An 18,872-nucleotide genomic window follows, 5' to 3' on the forward strand; every position below is an offset into this window, starting at 1 on the left:
AAACAACATTAGCACTTGCCACATGTTTAATGCTAGTCCAGTTTTATTAATATAATAAAAGTCTATCAATAGAATTCATTGCTAGCTATCAATAGGCGTTTAATGCTCCGTACATAGAAAATAAGTGCAGGAGTAGGCCCTTCGAGCCTGCACCGCCATTCAATACGATCATGGCTGATCATCCAACTCGATATCCTGTACCTGCCTTCTCTCCATACCCCCTGATCCCTTTAGTCACAAGGGCCACATCTAATTCCCTCTTAAATATAGCCAATTAACTGGTCTCGACTACGTTCTGTGGCAGAGAATTCCACAGATTCACCATTACCTGTGTGAAAAATGTTTTTCTCATCTCGGTCCTAAAAGACTTCCCTCTTATCCTTAAGCTGTGACCCCGTGTTCTGGACTTCCCCAACATCGGGAACAATCTTCCTGCATCTCGCCTGTCCAACCACTTAAGAATTTTGTAAGTTTCTATAAGATCCCCCCTTAATCTTCTAAATTCTAGCAAGTACAAGCCAAGTCTATCCAGTCTTTCTTCATATGAAAGTTCTTCATATGCCATCCCAGGAATCAGTCTGGTGAACCTTCTCTGTACTCCCTCTATGGCAAGAATGTCTTTCCTTAGATTAGGAGACCAAAACTGTACACAATACTCCAGGTGTGGTCTCACCAAGGCCCTGTACAACTGCAGTAGAACCTCCCTGCTCCTATACTCATCCTTTTGCTATGAATGCTAACATACCATTCGCTTTCTTCACTGCCTGCTGCACCTGCATGCCTACTTTCAATGACTGGTGTACCATGACACCCAGGTCTCGTATCTCCCCTTTTCCTAATTGGCCACCATTCAGATAATAGTCTACTTTCCTGTTCTTGCCACCAAAGTGGATAACCTCACATTTATCCACATTATACTGCATCTGCCATGCTTGCCCATTCACCCAACCTATCCAAGTCACCTTGCAGCCTCCTAGCATCCTCCTCACAGCTAACACTGCCTCCTAGCTTCGTGTCATCCGCAAACTTGGAGATGTTGCATTCAATTCCCTCGTCCAAATCATTAATATATATTGTAAATAGCTGGGGTCCCAGCACTGAGCCTTGCGGTACCCCACTAGTCACTGCCTGCCATTCTGAAAATGACCCGTTTACTCCTACTCTTTGCTTCCTGTCTGCCAGCCAGTTCTCTATCCACATCAATAATGAACCCCCAATTCCGTGTGCTTTAAGTTTGCATACTAATCTCTTATGTGGGACCTTGTCAAAGGCCTTCTGAAAGTCCAGATATAACACATCCACTGGTTCTCCCTTATCCACTCTACTAGTTATATCCTCAAAAAATTCTATAAGATTCGTCTGACATGATTTACCTTTCATAAATCCATGCTGACTGTCCAATGATTTTACCACTTTCCAAATGTGCTGCTATCCCATCTTTAATAAATGACTAGCATTTTCCCCACTACCGATGTTAGACTAACTGGTCTGTAATTCCCTGTTTTCTCTCTCCCTCTTTTTAAAAAGTGGGGTTACATTAGCTACCCTCCAATCCTCAGGAACTACTCCAGAACCTAAAGAGTTTTGAAAAATTATCACTAATGCATCTGCTATTTCTGGGGCTACTTCCTGATTGATTAGTAGGACTGGGTGTTGCAATCCCTAACATTTCACTACAATTGATATTCTTGGCTATGACCACTAGGTGAATTTCCTAACAATCCGACAATTCAGTTGTGTACCTCAACGTACTGGGTGTTTCGGCCTTTTATCACAAGACACCCTCAGTCGATGCAGGCTCACCGCAGGTTGATCAGACCTGGGTGTGTCTTATTGTTAGCCTCTAGATGGTCATGTGGCAGCCCAGACAGCATCTTTCCTCTTCAGCCACAGCCAGTGACTGCTCCGTTCGGCGGCATTGGCAAGTTCTTTTATTGCCCTCCTTTGTGCCTGCCCTTTGACTCCTACTTCCCTCAGGAGCCATGCGGTGGAACTGGCTACAAAGCCCCTGCACCCCACCTCCACTGGACACACCCTTACACTCCAACCTCTCTCCTCTGCCTCTGCTGCAAGGTTTGAATATCAAAGCTTTTTCCTTTCATAAGCCTCATCCACCGCCTCCTCCCATGGGACCGTCAGCTCAATGATGAAAACACGCCGACAAGGACCAGAGAACGAGGTCTGGTCGCAGGTTAGTAACTGCGATTTCAACTGGGAACGAAAGCCTCTGGCCTAGGTCAACACGCATTCCCCAGTCCCTGGCTGCGTTCAGTGGGCATGAGTTTAGAGGCGAGGGGTTAGTCCTCCGTTTCTCTCCTTCCCGGATGAAGGATGGTATTTACAGGAATGTTATCTGGGCATTGATAGGCATGGCGTTGGTGGTAACTCTCTTGCACTCGAGGTCAGCGGCCAAACACCTCAGCACCTGGTTGTGTCGCCAGGTGTATCTGCCGTGTCATGCTGGTCTTACAACCGACCAGGATTTGTTTGAGGTTTGCTGGAACTGCACACAGGGCAGGCTGGATCCTCTCCCAGCCAAAGATTTGTGGGAGAGGGAAGGACGTCATATGTGGCTGATAATGACGCTCAACTTATTTGACTCCATGGTCCACAGCTCTCTCCATGTGATCTTCCTCTTCTCAACGTCATCCAGCAGCCTTGTTTGGCTTGGGATATGGCTTTGGCACACCTGGCTGCTGCCTCCTGGTGGCGCACCTCCTCCACCACCAGGTGCCGACGTTCAGCTGGAGTAGCCTTTTGCCAGGTAGGTTTCATTGCTCCCAGGCCAAAGCCCCCTCGGCCTTGTTGGACATGGCCCACTATGTCCCGGTGTTGGAGGGCGGATTTTGCATCCAGTACTGCTGCTGCTGCTGGAGTCCATTTCTTCCCTGTTGCTAGGATTGGAGCGACCGCTATTTCTGTGGCTACTTCCTTAAGTAGTCTGGGATGCAGCCTATCTGGCCCTGGGGATTTATCGGCCCTTAATCCATTCAATTTACCTAACACCACTTCCCGACTAACCTGGATTTCACTCAGTTCCTCCATCTCATTTGACCCCCGGTCCCCTGCTATTTCCGGCAGATTATTTATGTCTTCCTTAGTGAAGACAGAACCAAAGTAGTTATTGAATTGGTCTGCCATGTCCTTGTTCCCCATGATCAATTCACCTGTTTCTGACTGCAAGGGGCCTACATTTGTTTTAACTAATCTTTTTCTCTTCACATATCTATAAAAACATTTGCAGTCAGTTTTTATGCTCACTGCCAGTTTTCTTTCATAATCTATTTTCCCGTTCCTAATTAAGCCCTTTGTCCTCCTCTGCTGGACTCTGAATTTCTCCCAGTCCTCTGGTAGGCTGCTTTTTCTGGCTAATGTGTATGCTTCATCTTTTGTTTTGATACTATCCCTTGTTATCCACGGATGCACTACCTTCCCATATTTATTATTTTGCCAAATTGGTATGAACAATTGTTGTAGTTCATCCATGCAGTCTTTAAATGCCTTCCATTGCATATCCACCATCAACCCTTTAAGAATCAATTGCCAGTCCATCTTGGCCAATTTACGTCTCGTACCCTCAAAGTTACCTTTCTTTAAGTTCAGAACCCATGTTTCTGAATTAACTATGTCACTCTCCATCCTAATAAAGAACTTGCCCAAGGGCCACGCACAAGACTGCTAACTAACCCTTCCTCATTACTCAATACCCAGTCTAGAATAGCCTGCTCTCTCGTTGGTTCCTGTACATGTTGGTTTAGAAAACTATCCCGCATACATTCCAAGAAATCCTCTTCCTCAGCACCCCTGCCAATTTGATTCACCCAATCTATATGTAGATTGAAGTCACCCATTATAACTGTTTTACCTTTGTTGCACGCATTTCTAATTTCCTGTTTGATGCCATCCCCAACTCCATCACTACTGTTTGGGGCCTGTACACAACTCCCACTAGCGTTTTCTGCCCCTTAGTGTTTCGCAGCTCTACCCATATCGATTCCGCATCCTCCAAGCTAATCTCCTCTCTAACCAACAACGCTACCCCACCTCCTTTTCCTTTCTGTCTATCCCTCCTGAATATTGAATATCCCTGGATGTTCAGCTCCCAGCCTTGGTCACCCTGGAGCCATGTCTCCGTGATCCCAACTATATCATATTCATTAACAACTATCTGCACGTTCAACTCATCCACCTTGCATTAAGACACAAAGCCTTCAGGCTTGTTTTTACAACACTCTTACCCCATATACAATTATGTTGAAAAGTGGCCCTTTTTGATTTTTGCCCTGGATTTGTCTGCCTGCCACTTTTTAAATCCTCCCCGACAGCACTAGCAAACACTACCCCAAGGACGGTTTTTGTAATGTATTTTAAAACAGTGAGATATACTCTTACTTAAAAATATGCTTGAAATAAGTCTTTGTTTCCTAGTTCAGTGTGACTCGTCTACATTAATAAAAAATAAAAAAAGCTGCTCTAGTTTTACTCATCTTTGATGCCTTGAACTAAATCTCTGCTACTTTGAGGCCAGATAGTCACAAGCCAGTCTATGGAGAGCAGCCTTCCTACCAATTGTGGTAGCTTCACTGTCACCAGTTATCACAGAGGGTTCTAAAATTCTACGCTTCAATTCTAGTAGGGTTTAAATTGCAGCATTTCTATTTACTTTAACTTGGTTCTTGTATTACTCTCCCCATTAGATTCCTTGTAAAGTACATTAGAATAATATTGCCATTGACACCCAGCCTCCTTCATTCTAACATATTTTAGAGTGAAAATAGTGGCTGAGATGTTTTTCCATTTAAACATTCACATGAAGACCTTAATTTCAGTGGGAAGAGGCTGTCATGGCAACCTCAAGTCTTCAAAATAGGATAGAGCCCTCTCCTAAATTTTCTTACAATGCAGGTAATTTGGCCCATTGGGGTAGCTGCCTTGCAGTGCCAGAGACCAGAGTTCAATCCCAACTATGGGTGCTCTGGTTTCTTCCCACATTCCAAAGACTTGCAAGTTAATTGACTCTAAATTGTCCCTAGTGTACAGTTGATTGTCGGTCAATGTGGACTTGGTGGATCAAATGGCCTGCTTCCATCTCGGGATAAACCTTAAACTAATTTTAAACCAAGTGCTGGAGTGGTTTTGCCACATTTCTGGAGAACATGGTTAGATAATGTTTTGGGTTGAGACCCTTTTTCAGACCTTTTCTAGCAATAATACTAGAATGTAATTTAAAACAGTGAGATTATGTGCCCAGGAATGAACAAAATAGCCATTTTTACACTTGAACATAATTCTAATCAGGTGTGCATATTTGGCTGAGTACGGCCATGTGCCACTACAGATACGATTCTCAGGTCTGCATCCTGCAGATATCAGCATACATTCGAATCAAATTAAAACAATTTCCCAAAGGTATCTGATTACTTATTCACCTGCAATCAATCATTGTTTTCATCCCATATTGTATACTCAAGATCCTTTATATAGCTCAATGGGTCAAAATACATTGTGCACATGTGTCTTTAGCCCGTCCCAATCTTTTAACTTTTCCAAATACCAAACCATTCTATGCCGTTCCTCATCTCTATTCTAAGGCTGTGCCCTCTGGTTCTAGACTCAGTGGAAACATCCTTTCTACATCCATTATCAATATTCTAACAAATAAGACATAGCTTTTGTTATGACACTTCCCACTTCAATATTGTCGGTTATAAGGATTCTTTAACCACAGTGATAGTTTTTAGAGTAAGAGCCCATTCTGCTTGTGATCACAAACATCTACATTTGAGGGTAAATAAATATTCTCAAGCAAAAGTTTCAATTAGTTTTTTACTTCCATGTGCATACAAAATTAGACGAATCACTTTGCCTTCTGGCTCTGTGCCTGTGCCTTCAGTACCTTCACCACTATCTTCTGTTCCTCAATAAGGAATGCACGCTTAATCCTAAAATAAAAGGCAGATCAGATACCAGTTACACATTCCCACACATTTACATGAATGGCATCTCAGGAGCACCAGGCTAACATTCAAATCATCAATTGGTGTACAATGCTTTGGAGCTGCATATCAGCTGCTCCTTCTCCTGGCCTTGGCAGTGAAGTCAATCTACAGAAAACATGGGACGGCAGTGGTAGAGTTGCTATCTTACAGCACCCGAGACCTGGGTTTGATCCTGACTATGGGCGCTGCCTGCACGGAGTTTGTATGTTCTCCACGTGAGGGCATGGGCCCCCCCTCCCCTCCAAAGATAGACAGATTTGTAGGTAATTGACTTAAGTAAAAACTAATTTGTCCCTGGTGTGAAGGATAGTTCTAATGTATGGGTGTTGGTGAGCCATTTTCTGTGCCGTATTTCTAAAACTAGCACCTGAAAGGTAACTCCAGAATGTATGTGAATCTGGGGTAGATAAACCCAAGGCACACCACTACCAACCTGCACATTTGCTGGTAGCAAGTGAGCTTGCTGTGAATCTGTATCATCACTGCCTGATAACCACTTGGGTTTTGGCCACCAGTGCACCAATTACATTTGGTCTGCTATGCCAACTGTAAGCTTAAATGGTAAACCGTATAATTTTCAGATTGCTGGATAATCATGCATTTCCCAAATCAGAGCACTCTATTCCTAAGCCTCAACTTGTTACTGATGGGAAAATCCCACTTTATTACATTCAAATTCCATAACTGCTATAACGGTTTCACATATTACACAAGAACAAACAAGAAACAAGTCACTTTGGAGGTTACCTGTCGCGTACACACTTGGCACACATTGAACCGCCGTAGGCTCTACTAACATGCTTCTTGGTCTTCGACAATCTCATGAGGACCTTGGGTCGAACAGCCCGAATCTGTAAAAGTTTAAGAAGCATTTAAAGTGTGCTTTCTGACAACAGCTCGAACAGAGAGTGATCACCAAAAAGGTTTAAAATCAATCCATCCTAAGGCAAGACACAATAAACCACTTGTAAGCAAATCCATGGAATAAAAATAATTCAAACAAAAGTAGGAACCAATGACCCAGTGGACAAGTCAGTTCAAAGTCAGGACAGTGTAAAGATGATCTGAGGTTGCAAGGGTCCCACACCTCACACATTTCCAGCTATTCCAGTGAAGTCCAATGCAAGCTTGATAAACATCTTCCTTCTACATAACAGGCTTCCAGGCTCAAATCGCAGATTATCTCCTGCTCTGACTTTCACACTTTACATTTCAACATTCAAACCTTTATCATCTGATAATTTAAGTAAATTACTCATATAGCACAGAAACAGATCATTTGGCCCATGCTGACCCAGATACCCCATTTGCCTGTGTTTGGCTCGTATCCCTTTAAACCTTTTTTAATCATGTATCTGTTCAAATGTCTGTTAAATGTTGTTATATTACCTGCTTCAACTAGTTCCTCAGTCAGCTCACTCCATATACCCACCACCCTCTGTATGATAACGTCGACACAGGTTTCTATCAGCCTTTCCCCTCTCTAAAAACAATGCCTGCTAATTCTTGATTCCCCTACTTCAAGATAGAAATTCTGAGCATTCACCCCAATATTCCTCTCATGATTTTGTTCACCTCTATATTATCACCCATCAGTTTCTTGAGCTCCAAGGAATAAAGTCCTTGTCTTCCCAACCTCCCCCTATACTCCAGGCCCTTGAGCCTGGCGACATCACTGTAAATCTTCTCTGCATTCTTTCCAGCCTAATGGTATCTCTCTCACAGCAGGGCGACCACAATGCTCCAAGTGCACTTCACTAGCATTCTGTACTACTGTAACATAACATCCGAACTTCTACTAATTTCTCCGACTGATGCCAACAACCTTCTTTACCACCCTATCTACCTGCAACACCATTTTCAAGAAACAATGTTCTTTTACTCTAGATCCCACTGCTCTACAACACCTCCCTGGACCTTACCATTCACTGCACTAGTTTGACTTCCCAAAATGAAACGCCTCACACTTGTCTGAATTAAACTCCATCAGCCATTCCCCAGCCCACTTAATTAGCATCCTGTTAGAATTCTTGATAAACATATTCACTGTCCACGATACCACCCATTTTGGTGTCATCTGCAAACTGGTCACAGGTCATTGGTCCAAAAAACAACCTTCCATCACCATCCTTTGCCTCCTATCATGAAGGCAATTTTCTATCCAGTTGGCTAGCTGTCCCTGCATATGATGTGATTTAACCTTCCAGAGAAATCTATCATATTGAACCTTATCCATATAGATCAAGTCTACAGCACTAGTCTCATTAACTTTCTTGATTATTCTGTTTCTTTTCACACCTCAGCCAAACCAATCTTTTGTTTATTTCACTAATCCCACCACCCTGTTTCACTCTGTACCATTGTCCCTTCCTTGACCCAAATTTCCTCCAGCAAATTTTTTTTTTTGTCCTATGTCTTTCTCACTTGCCTTTCGCCTCTGCATCTTGTTTTGCTCAATCTTTCTGTTGGTACTGCTGAAAGGCCATTGGCCCACAATATTAACTCTGTTAGACACATAATGCTGGAGTAACTCAGCGGGGCCAGGCAGCATCTATGCAGAAAAAGGATGGGTGATGTTTTGGCCCAGGATCCTCCTTCAGATTGCCATCCCTTTTCTCCTGAGATGCTGCCTGACCCGCCGAGTTACTCCAGCACGTTGTGTCTATCTTCAGTACATACCAACATCTGCAGTTCCTTTTTACACAGGTTCTCACTCCAAAAATGCTAACAGATTAGCTCGGTTTATAAAATGTTACGTGAAACGAACACGGTAAGTCCTAATCCGGCTTTTATTCAGCTCCACAGATACTACAGCTAAAAGGGCAATCCTAAATGAGAAATTTCATGCATTCTGCACTGATTCTCAACATATAAAGAAATGAAAACCAAGTCAGAAACTAATGGATTGTTTTCACTAAAGAAATTTACAAGCTTCAGCCACAAACTATCAACAAAAACAAGTTTTCACAAAATCTCCCAACTTAGAAGAAACTGATAGTTAAGACAAGACCAAACCAATTCACACAAATAATAAACCAGACATGGTTTCAACTGTAAATTCTGATATTGAGAGATTTCCTTCAATTATACGCTTAAAGTTCTATCCAGGCAGCTCAGTGGTAGAGCTGCTTCCTCACAGCGTCAGCGACGCGGGTTCGACCTTAACCTCAAGTGCTGTCTGTGTGGAGTTTGCACGTTCTCTGTGACGTGGGTTTTCTCCAGGTGCTCCCGTTTTCTCACACATTCCAAGGATGTGCTGGTTGGTAGGTTAATTGGTTTCACAGGTGTACTGCCCCTTGGGTGTATAATGTGAAACTGGGATAATATAGAACTAGTGTACAGGTGACCGCTGGTTGGCATGGATTCGGTGGGTTGAAGAGCCTGTTTCCACACTAAACTAAACTTGGAGTGGATCCTTTTGAATCAAAAGAATACGCAATTGCTACATACTGCATTTTGGACTTAAAAGTCACCTCTACAATAAATTGATACTCAGTAATTCAGAGTACAGCATGGTCATTAATAAAACACGTTGCAAGAAAGTTTTCAGATATGATTGAAGATCTACAACTTCTAATATTTATTACACAATTTGAATGGAATGCTTTCCTTTTTCAGTACAATTACAAAATAGTTTACAATGCTGATTATTCAGCCCATTATGCCTTCAGCAATTCTTCCTGAAGGATTTTAAAACTACCTCCACCAGCTCTATACCTTCCTTTGCTTTAGGTAGTTTCCTGATGGACTAGACTGCCTCAACCTCAAGGCAGAGCACGCCAGCTTCACAAAATGTTTAACATTTTTCCTCAATAGGATAATGTTGAATTGATGATCATCTTCACTGACTCACCAAGCATGAGAAACTACTCTTTCCTTATCTACTTGAAAACTTCATGACTGGACATAAAACAGTACATCACAAGAACAGAACCTTCGGCCCATGTCTGTGCTGAACGATGCCAGGACCATCACTAATCTACCTGCACATAACCCATATTTCTCCATTCCCTGCACATCCATATGCCATCCAACGGTCTTTTGAATGCCACTATGTATCTGCTTAAACCAGTGTTGGTCACTGATGTATCAAGTCCCTTGTAATTATAACTAAAGCCAGAATGTCCACAAGATCAGGAAATCATGGAAACAAATCTAGGTTTGGTTACCTTTTAGAATTTTAAGGAAGATCGCAAATCAGCTCAGGCTACACATCATAGGGATAGGGAGGAACATCCAGCTGCATCTTAACATCCAGCAAAGGATCAGTTGGTCAGAATTCTGTGCTGTAATACCCCCCAAAGTAGAGTACAAATTAAAAAATGACTTACACCACGGAGTCTTCCAGGGCAGATCCCACATGCGGACTTTGGTGCTTTGCCAACTTTCTTGGTGTACAGGAACACAATGCGGTTTCCAGGTGTCCGGGAGCTTTACAAATAAAAAACACTTTTTCAGAAAAGTAAATGGCAAGATTATCTTTTCAGGGGTGTGGGGGGAGAGATAGGTTATGATCTTTCAAATATAGATTACAGGTTAATCTAATTAAGGGGTTGAAGTAAGTTATAAAGTTGTTAATGAGGGAGACTATTTTCTCAGGAGAGTCCAGAATATGGCAGTAAATCTTTTCGGTTAAGAATCAAGCCATCAGGAGTGATTTAAGAACCATTCCATCACACAATTATCAGACAATATTTGGAACACACTCCCACAAAAGCTAGAGACACAAGCAACTGCAGATGTACAATCTCGAGTGAAACACGAAGTGTTGGAGTAACTCAGTGGGTCAGCCAACATTTCTGGAGGACATGGATAGACAACAGTTCAGGTCGGGACGTCTGAAGAAGGATCCTGACCCAAAACGTTGCCTATCCATGTCCTCCAGAGATGCTGCCTGACCTGCTGAGTTACTCCAGTACTTTGTGTTTTACAAAAGTTAAATGAAAGCCCCAGAAAGGATACCAATATAGATTAGATACAGAATCATGATGAATAACTGGGAGAAAGTACAGATCAGTCATCATTTAGCTGAAAAAGAATAGTTGAGGAGCTGAACAGTGTAGCTTTCCTCCTGCCGTACTTACAGTCTTGTCTTGTTGGACGTCGTGTTGTAGGATAACCTGCGACGGTATGTCAGGCGCTGAACCATCTTTAAAAGCTAAAATAAAAGGAAAATAGTTAACTAAATATATAATTAGCCAAGCTTTAATATACAGGATTTAAGATTCAGGAACTTTGTGAATAGAATCTATTTTAATCTGTGAAGAAGACATAATGCAATGTCTTGAGTTCAAAATAACTGTTTTCAAATTCTAGGATTAGATGTTGGTAGACATCAAATTCTGTCCCATTCTGTCCCTGGTACCCTTCATTTGACAAGTGGGCTACCTTCAGGATCCATGGTGAATTTTTTTGCTGACGAAAAGAAATGACAGTTCAAATTGCTCAGTAATAATTTCTTAGAGCATGTAAACCGGTCCTTTGGCTCAATGTGCCCATCTACACTAATCCCACCTGCCTGCCTTTGGCCCACATCACTCAAAGCCTTTCCTATCCATGTCCCTGCCCAAATGTCTTTTAAATATCATTATAGCACCTGCCTCAACTACCTCTCCACCAGCTCATTCCATGTACCCATCACCCTATGTGTGGAAAAAGTTGACCAGGTTCCTATTAAACGTTTCCCCTCACACTAGTCTCATACAGCACGGAAATCGGCCCTTTGGCCCAACTTGCCCCAAATACACATCCCACCTGGCAATGTTTGGCCCATCCTAAACCCTTCCGATCCATGTGCCTGTCTAAATGTATTTTTACTGTTGTTATAGTACCTGCCTCAACTACCTTCTCTGGCAGCTCGTTGCATATAACCACCACCTCTGTGTGGATCTATTAATAGTTAGGAAACTTGTCAGGGAATCTATTAATTACTTTTAAGGAAACATCCATTCATTCAACAACTGAATGTTCCAAAACTAATCAAGATGCTTTTCAGCAGGTTTCACAAGCACATTTTGACATGAATTCATAGAGATATTTCAGGGCAACAAATTTTAAGGGACCTCTCTGTAGTCTCACGACACCCCTAAAGGACCAAAGAAGGGTATCTTCTTATACGCCCACACCATAGTCTCGGTTGCTGAAAACATGGAAACCCAAGAACACACAAAAAGTTCTCAGCAGATCAGGTAGCATACATGGAGGGAATGAACAATGTTTTGAGTCAGGACACTATTTCAACCCATTCAGTGTCTCTCCCCATGGATGCTACCAATATCCCTGTTGAATGTTTCCAGCATTTTTTATTTTGATTTCAGATTTCCAGCTTCTGCAGCTCCTTTGGTTTGCAGTTACCCCGGGTATCCTGTCCCTCTATCCACGTCAACCCAGCCCCTCTACCTACAAAGTGCTGGAGTAACTCAGCGGGCAAGGCAGCATCTCTGGTGAACATGGATAGGTGACAAAGGGTTTCGTCACCAGTCTGAAGAAGGGTTTCAGCCTGAAACGTTGCCTATTTCCTCCCCAGTCTGAAGAAGGGTTTCGGCCCGAAACGTTGCCTATTTCCTTCCAGTCTGAAGAAGGGTTTCGGCCCGAAACGTTGCCTATTTCCTACCAGTCTGAAGAAGAGTTTCGACCCGAAACGTTACCTATTTCCTTCGTTCCATAGATGCTGCTGCACCCGCTGAGTTTCTCCAGCATTTTTGTGTACCATGGATAGGTGACGTTTCGGATCGAGACCCAGTCTGAACAAGAGTCCTGACCCAAAACATCATCTACCCATGTTCTCCAGAGGTGCTGCCTGACCCACTGAGCTACTCCAGCATTTTGTATATTAACCAGTATCTGCAGTTTGTTGTTTCTACCTTTACCCACGTCTACCCGGCCTCTCCACCAACATTACTCGGGCCCCTCCACCAAGCAGACTGGTCCTTGCCTGTCGGATCTTCCTGTGCCAAACACAGACGCATCTAAATGTCTCTACGGCATCCAGTGACAACATGAAAGATGTAATGAGGACGTGAACCATCTATCTCCCCGAGGTCTCCGTTTCCTCTCCCTCGGCCAGGGACCCCACCCCACCCCACCCCACAAAGCCGCTCTGCAGCCCCGCGAGTGGCGGCCGGGCCGGGCCGGGCTGCCGGCGCCGTCTCTCCGCGGCCTAGGATCCCCGCTCCCGCCGGGGGAGCATCGCCGACAGGACCCTGACAAGACCGGTCTGAGGGAGACCCCCTGAGTCAGGGCAACGCCGCCCCGCTGGGGTCTGGTCACTCGGGCCGGTCGCGGCCGCCGATGGCACCCGATTATCTAGCAACACCCAGCCTCGATCAACGCCATACCTGCAGTCGGCCGCACCGGAAAAGGAAGGAGGAAGCAGATGGGGGTCGGAGGTCAACACCAAAGCGGAGCCAATCAGCGGAAGTGTCGCTGGGGGCCGCCATGTTGTTGTACGGCAAAGGCCATTCACTGGGAGCCTGGACTGTGGGGACACAAGAGCTGAGGTGTCACACCGATGGTAATTACAGCATTCGCGGTCAATAAGACGCAACATTCTGTAATGGGTAACTAGAAACAGCTTGTTATCCACAAACAAGCAACATGAATGTACACAATAGGACACAAAGTAGGATGCTGTACTGATCTCCCATAACTCTGATCCCACAATGGTATTAAAATCAATGGGAGGGAATTCTCTCAACATATGAGGGTCTCACACGTGTCTCCTCGGTCCCCCACAGCTCCACTCTTGCTCCCCCTTCCCTAAGTCGCAACAGGGACAGAATCCCCCTAATCCCCACCTTTCAACCCATCAGCTTCTATTGCAACAAGTGATGGCTCCCAATGATTGTCGCCGGAAGCCTGCGTCCATTTTAGGACCGACGATGACAGCGATGTCAACATTTGAAACATGGAAGATGGACACGAAAGAAGAAGAAGAACCCATCAGCTGTCGCATACAACACACAATTCTCCAACATTTCCGCCACCTCCAACAGGATCCCATCACTAGTCACATCTTCCCAATTCCACCCCTTCCCACTTTCCGCAGAGACCGTTCCCTCCGCAACTCCCTGGTTAACTCGACAGTCAAGAGAGTCAAGAGTATTTTATTGTCATACGTCCCAGATGAAATTCTTACTTGCAGCAGCACAATAGAATATGTAAACGTTGTACACTGTAAACAATATAAAAAATGAGGAAGAAAAAAAAGTTCAGTGTGTATATATACACATGCTCATAAATACACACACACACACACACACACATATATCTATCTATATATATCTATCTATATCTATATATATATATATATATATATATATATATAGATCATATCTATACAGGCACACATACATACACACAAAAAAAATTGTGCTATAAATACAATAATAGTCTATTGTAGTTCAGAGCTTATTTGAGATTGTAGTGTTTAATAGCCAAATGGCTGTAGGGAAGAAGCTGTTCCTGAACCTGGACGTTACAGTTTTCAGGCTCCTGTACTTTCTTGCAAGGGTGAAATGAGTGTGTGGCCAGGGTGGTGTGGGTCTCTGATTATGCTGGCTGCCTTTTTGAGACAGCGATTCCTGTATATCCCCTTGATGGTGGGGAGGTCAGAGCCGGTGATGGATTGGGCAGTGTTCACAGCTTTTTGCAGTCTTCTTCGCTCCTGGGCATTCAAGTTGCCGAACCAGGCCGTGATGCAACCTGTCAATATGACTCAAACCACTCATCCCTTCCCACCCAAACCACCCCCTCCCCAGGTACCTTCTCTTGCAACCGCAGGAGATGCAACACATGTCCCTATACCTCCTCCCTCGACTCTGTCCAGGGACCCCGACAGTCATTCCACATCAGACAGAGGTTAATAGACAATAGGTGCAGGAGGAGGCCATTCGGCCCTTCGAGCCAGCATTACCATTCACTGTAATCATGGCTGATCTTCCACAATTAGTACCCTGTTCCTGCCTTCTCCCCATATCCCATGACTCCGCTATCTTTAAGAGCTCTATCTATCTCTCTCTTGAAAGCATCCAGAGAATTGACCTCCACTGCCTTCTGAGGCAGAGAATTCCACAGATTCACAACTCTCTGGGTGAAAAAGATTTTCCTCATCTCCATTCTAAATGGACTACCGCTTATTCTTAAACTGTGTCCCCTGGTTCTGGACTCCCCCAACATGGGAACATGTTTCCTGCCTCTAGCGTGTCCAATCCTTTAATAATCTTATATGTTTCAATAAGATTCCCTCTCATCCTTCTAAATTCCAGTGTATACAAGCCCAGTCACTCCATTCTTTCAACATATGACAGTCCCGCCATCCTGGGAATTAACCCCGTGAACCTACGCTGCACTCCCTGAAGAGCAAGAATGCCCATTCTCAAATTTGGAGACCAAAACTGCACACAATACTCCAGGTGTGGTCTCACTAGGATCCTATACAACTGCAGAAGAACTCCTGTACTCAACTCCTCTTGCTGTGAAGGCCAACATGCCATTAGCTTTCTTCACTGCCTGCTGTACCTGCATGCTTACTTTCAGTGACTGATGAACAAGGACACCCAGATCTCGTTGTACTTCCCCTTTTCCTAACTTGACACCATTCAGATAATAATCTGCTTTCCTGTTCTTGCCACCAAAGTGGATAGCCTCATATTTATCCACATTAAACTGCACCTGCCATGCATCTGCCCACTCACCCAAACTGTCCAAGTCACCCTGCATCCTCATAGCATCCTCCTCACAGTTCACTCTGCCACCCAGCTTTGTGTCACCTGCAAATTTGCTAATGTTACTTTTAATTCCTTCATCTAAATCATTAATGTATATTGTAAATAGCTGCGTTCACTTGCACCTCCGCCAACCTCATCTACTGTATCCGTTGTTAAGTGTGTGGACTCTTATACATTGGCGAGACCAAACGTAGCCTGGGAGATCATTTCACTGAGCACCTTCGCTCAGTCTGCCCGGGCGTACCTGATCTCCCGGTTGCCAAACACTTTAATTCCCCTTCCCTTTCCCACATTGATCTTTCTGTCCTGGGCCTCCATTGTCAGACTGAGGCCAACTGAAAATTGGAGGAACAGCACCTCATATTTCGCTTATAACCCAGCAGTATGAATATTGATTCCTCTAGCCTCAAGTAATCCTTGCATCCCCTCTCTCATCATTCCTCCCCCACCCGTCGTAACTAGTTTCAATGTCGTCTTGTTGAGTCTCATTGTTTGTAACTCGTTTTCACCTAGCCCATAGCTAACAATGGCTTGTTTCCTTTATCATCATTACTTTTTTGCCGATCTTTCATTCATTTGTTCTATATCTCTCTATATCACCGTCTATATCTCTCGTTTCCCTTTCCCCTGACACTCAGGTTTTTGTGTCCATCTATGGGATCTGATATATGGGAGATCAGTAAAGCATCCCATGCACTTCCAACATTTCTCTCCATGTTCTCCAGTGATAAGCATCTGTTTCAATATTTATCAATAAAACAGCATCACTGTAGCACAAAGTGCTGGAGTAACTCAGCGGGTCAGGCAGTGTCTGTGGAGGGAATGGACAGGCGACGTTTTGGGTTCTTCAGACTGAAGAAGTTCTTGAGGTTGAAGAAGAGACCTGCTGATCGGCTGAAACATTGCCTGTCCATTCCTTCCACAGACGCTGCCTGACCCGTTGAGTTACTCCAGTACTTTGTGTTTTACACAAGATTCAAGCATCTGCATTTACTTGTACAGGTCCACCACCGATTTTCCGGTAACTGAAAATTATGAAGGCGTACTTGAAATCCCCACTGAAGTCCCTCTAAGTGGCGCCTAGGCCTGGCGAGGCGGCTGATCTTGACCTCATCGGGACTTCCGCGTCGATCGGCGGGTCGAATTTGCGGCCAGGGCTTCCGGCTTGGCCGCGGCAGGCCCCTCTGTTACCACAGTCGATCAGCGGGTTGAATTTGCCCCCTGCAGCCGAGGCTCTGGTACTCCGGCTCAACTGGAGCCCACAGACCCGTTTCCATAGCAGGTTGGTATCTCGACCCCCCCCCCCCCCCCCCTCAAGGCCGTGATTTCTGTTGGTCCAACAAAATGGATAACACGGCATGGCTCTGGAACCAAGGTGTGGGAAAATTAGTGGTGGACCTGTATCAACAGAACTATAACACATTATCCCAAAATGTTACTTGTGTTTCTTTCTCCGTGGATGCTGCCCAACATGTCGGGCATATTCGGTGGAAAAGAAAGTGCTTGTGTAACTCAGCAGGTCAGGTCACATCTGTGTAGGGAAATGGACAGACATCATTTTGGGTCGGGATCCTTCTTCAGATTGTAGGAATGATAGAATGGGGCAAGGGCAGGGGTTAGACAGTCTCACAGAACTCCTGTCAGAGAGAGGGTTTCAGCTACAGGGAGAGATTGGATAGACCTTTGGCTACCAGATTTGGATTGTGTTGAGGGGTGACGATTAAAGTACTGTATATACATTTATAAAAGGTTTATATAGGGTAGACAGTCAGAACATTTTTTCCTCAGGGTGGAAATGTCCAAGACTAGTGGGCCTGGCTTGAAGATGAGTGGGGGAAAGTTTAAGAAATGTGTGGGGCAAGCTTCTCATATAGAGCCTGGAACACATTGGTGGTGGAGGCACATATCATAGTGGTGTTTAAGAAGTATTTAGATAGCCACATGGAACATTACTGGCTTTATCTTGCAAGAAACGTTATTCCCTTGTCATGTATCTGTAGATGACTCGATTGTCATCATATATTGTCTTTCCACTGACTGGTTAGCATGCAACAAAAGCTTTTCGCTGTACCTTAGTACACATGACAATAAACTACACTGAACTTGAAACTGACCTGAAACTGAACTGAACTTGAAACAGGGAAGAGATGGACATGGATCATGCACTGGCAGATGAAATCAGTTTAACTTGGCATCATGTTCAGCACAAACATGTGGGCCTAAGGGTCCTTCCTGTGCTGTACTGTTCTATGCTCTATAACAGAGGAGGAGAACTTCTTCAAAGTGGGTTAAATACAAAGTGCTGGAGGAACTCAGCAGGTCAGGCAGCATCTGTCAGGACAGACGATGCTTTGGCTCAGGAGCCTTCAAACTTATTTTGAGGAAATATCACAGTAAAATGGAGACACAAGAACTGCAGATGCTTGAATTTTGAGCAAAAAGCAAAGTGCTGGAGTAACTCAACAGGTCAGGCAGCATTGTGGAGGGAAATGGACAAACAACGTTTCAGGTCAGGACCCTACTTCGAACTGTGTACAATGTGTGATTGGAGTCTGAGGAGCTGGTGGAGGCAGATACTCACAACATTTAACAAGCACTTGAATTTTCAGGGCATATAAGGCCAAGGACCTAATGCAGATAAATTGGTTTAATGCAGGTGGGTGCAATGGTCTGTGTGCAAATATGAGCCGAAGGGCCTGTTTCCGTGTTGGACGCCTCCATGGGTATTGACACCAAGAATGTTTTTAATCAATAACTGATTGATACCACACTGAGGGACTCAGCATCGAACATATGCAATAGTTCTGTCCTGTGCTGAGAACTATGAGGCAGCAGCTCAGACTTCCACTGTCTTCCCTACACAGATGCTGCCTGACCCGCTGAGTTCCTCCAGCACGTTGTGTTTTATCTAATAATCCTTTTCTCCTGTGAGAAGCAATCAAGTCGTCAGGTCAGTCAACTGTTCGTAAATATGACAATAAATTGTATTGTATTGTATTGTATTGTATTGTATATGCTTTTAAGTGTGACAAGAATAATTCCAGACTGGGTCAAATAACAAAAGACCCAGTCTGAAAATTCAGAATTCCATGATATCAAACCATTAATCATGACTTCACACATGCACAAGAACAAAAAATAGAAC

General features: G+C 44.1%; 1 protein-coding gene across 2 annotated transcripts; it reads right to left on the minus strand.

Moving 5' to 3' along the window:
- Window positions 1-5,808: 5,808 nt before the first annotated feature.
- On the minus strand, window positions 5,809-16,615 carry rpl34 (ribosomal protein L34). Of its 2 annotated transcripts, none has more exons than XM_033022109.1 (5): window positions 16,611-16,615; window positions 11,084-11,157; window positions 10,331-10,430; window positions 6,747-6,850; window positions 5,809-5,942 (listed from the first exon to the last, which is right to left on the minus strand). In XM_033022109.1, exons 2-5 carry the CDS (start codon window positions 11,146-11,148, stop codon window positions 5,858-5,860), a joined length of 354 nt encoding a protein of 117 aa, XP_032878000.1. In that variant the 5' UTR covers window positions 11,149-11,157; window positions 16,611-16,615; the 3' UTR covers window positions 5,809-5,857. The 2 variants fall into 2 exon arrangements, with proteins under 2 accessions (XP_032878000.1, XP_032877999.1); XM_033022108.1 differs by lacking the exon at window positions 16,611-16,615 and adding an exon at window positions 13,337-13,447.
- Window positions 16,616-18,872: the final 2,257 nt, after the last annotated feature.

Source organism: Amblyraja radiata, chromosome 1 (assembly GCF_010909765.2).
Source record: "Amblyraja radiata isolate CabotCenter1 chromosome 1, sAmbRad1.1.pri, whole genome shotgun sequence".
NCBI classification, from domain to species: Eukaryota; Metazoa; Chordata; class Chondrichthyes; order Rajiformes; family Rajidae; genus Amblyraja; species Amblyraja radiata.

What these genes read in the sequence shown, in the direction of transcription:
- rpl34 (XM_033022108.1), bottom strand. Translation starts at nt 13,438, where the DNA reads ATGGCGGCCCCCAGCGACACTTCCGCTGATTGGCTCCGCTTTGGTGTT. An exon ending in TCCGGTGCGGCCGACTGCAG is followed by an intron (nt 11,158 to 13,336) that starts GTATGGCGTTGA and finishes CTTTTATTTTAG; the next exon opens with CTTTTAAAGATGGTTCAGCG. An exon ending in GCCAAGTGTGTACGCGACAG is followed by an intron (nt 5,943 to 6,746) that starts GTAACCTCCAAA and finishes CTTTTATTTTAG; the next exon opens with GATTAAGCGTGCATTCCTTA.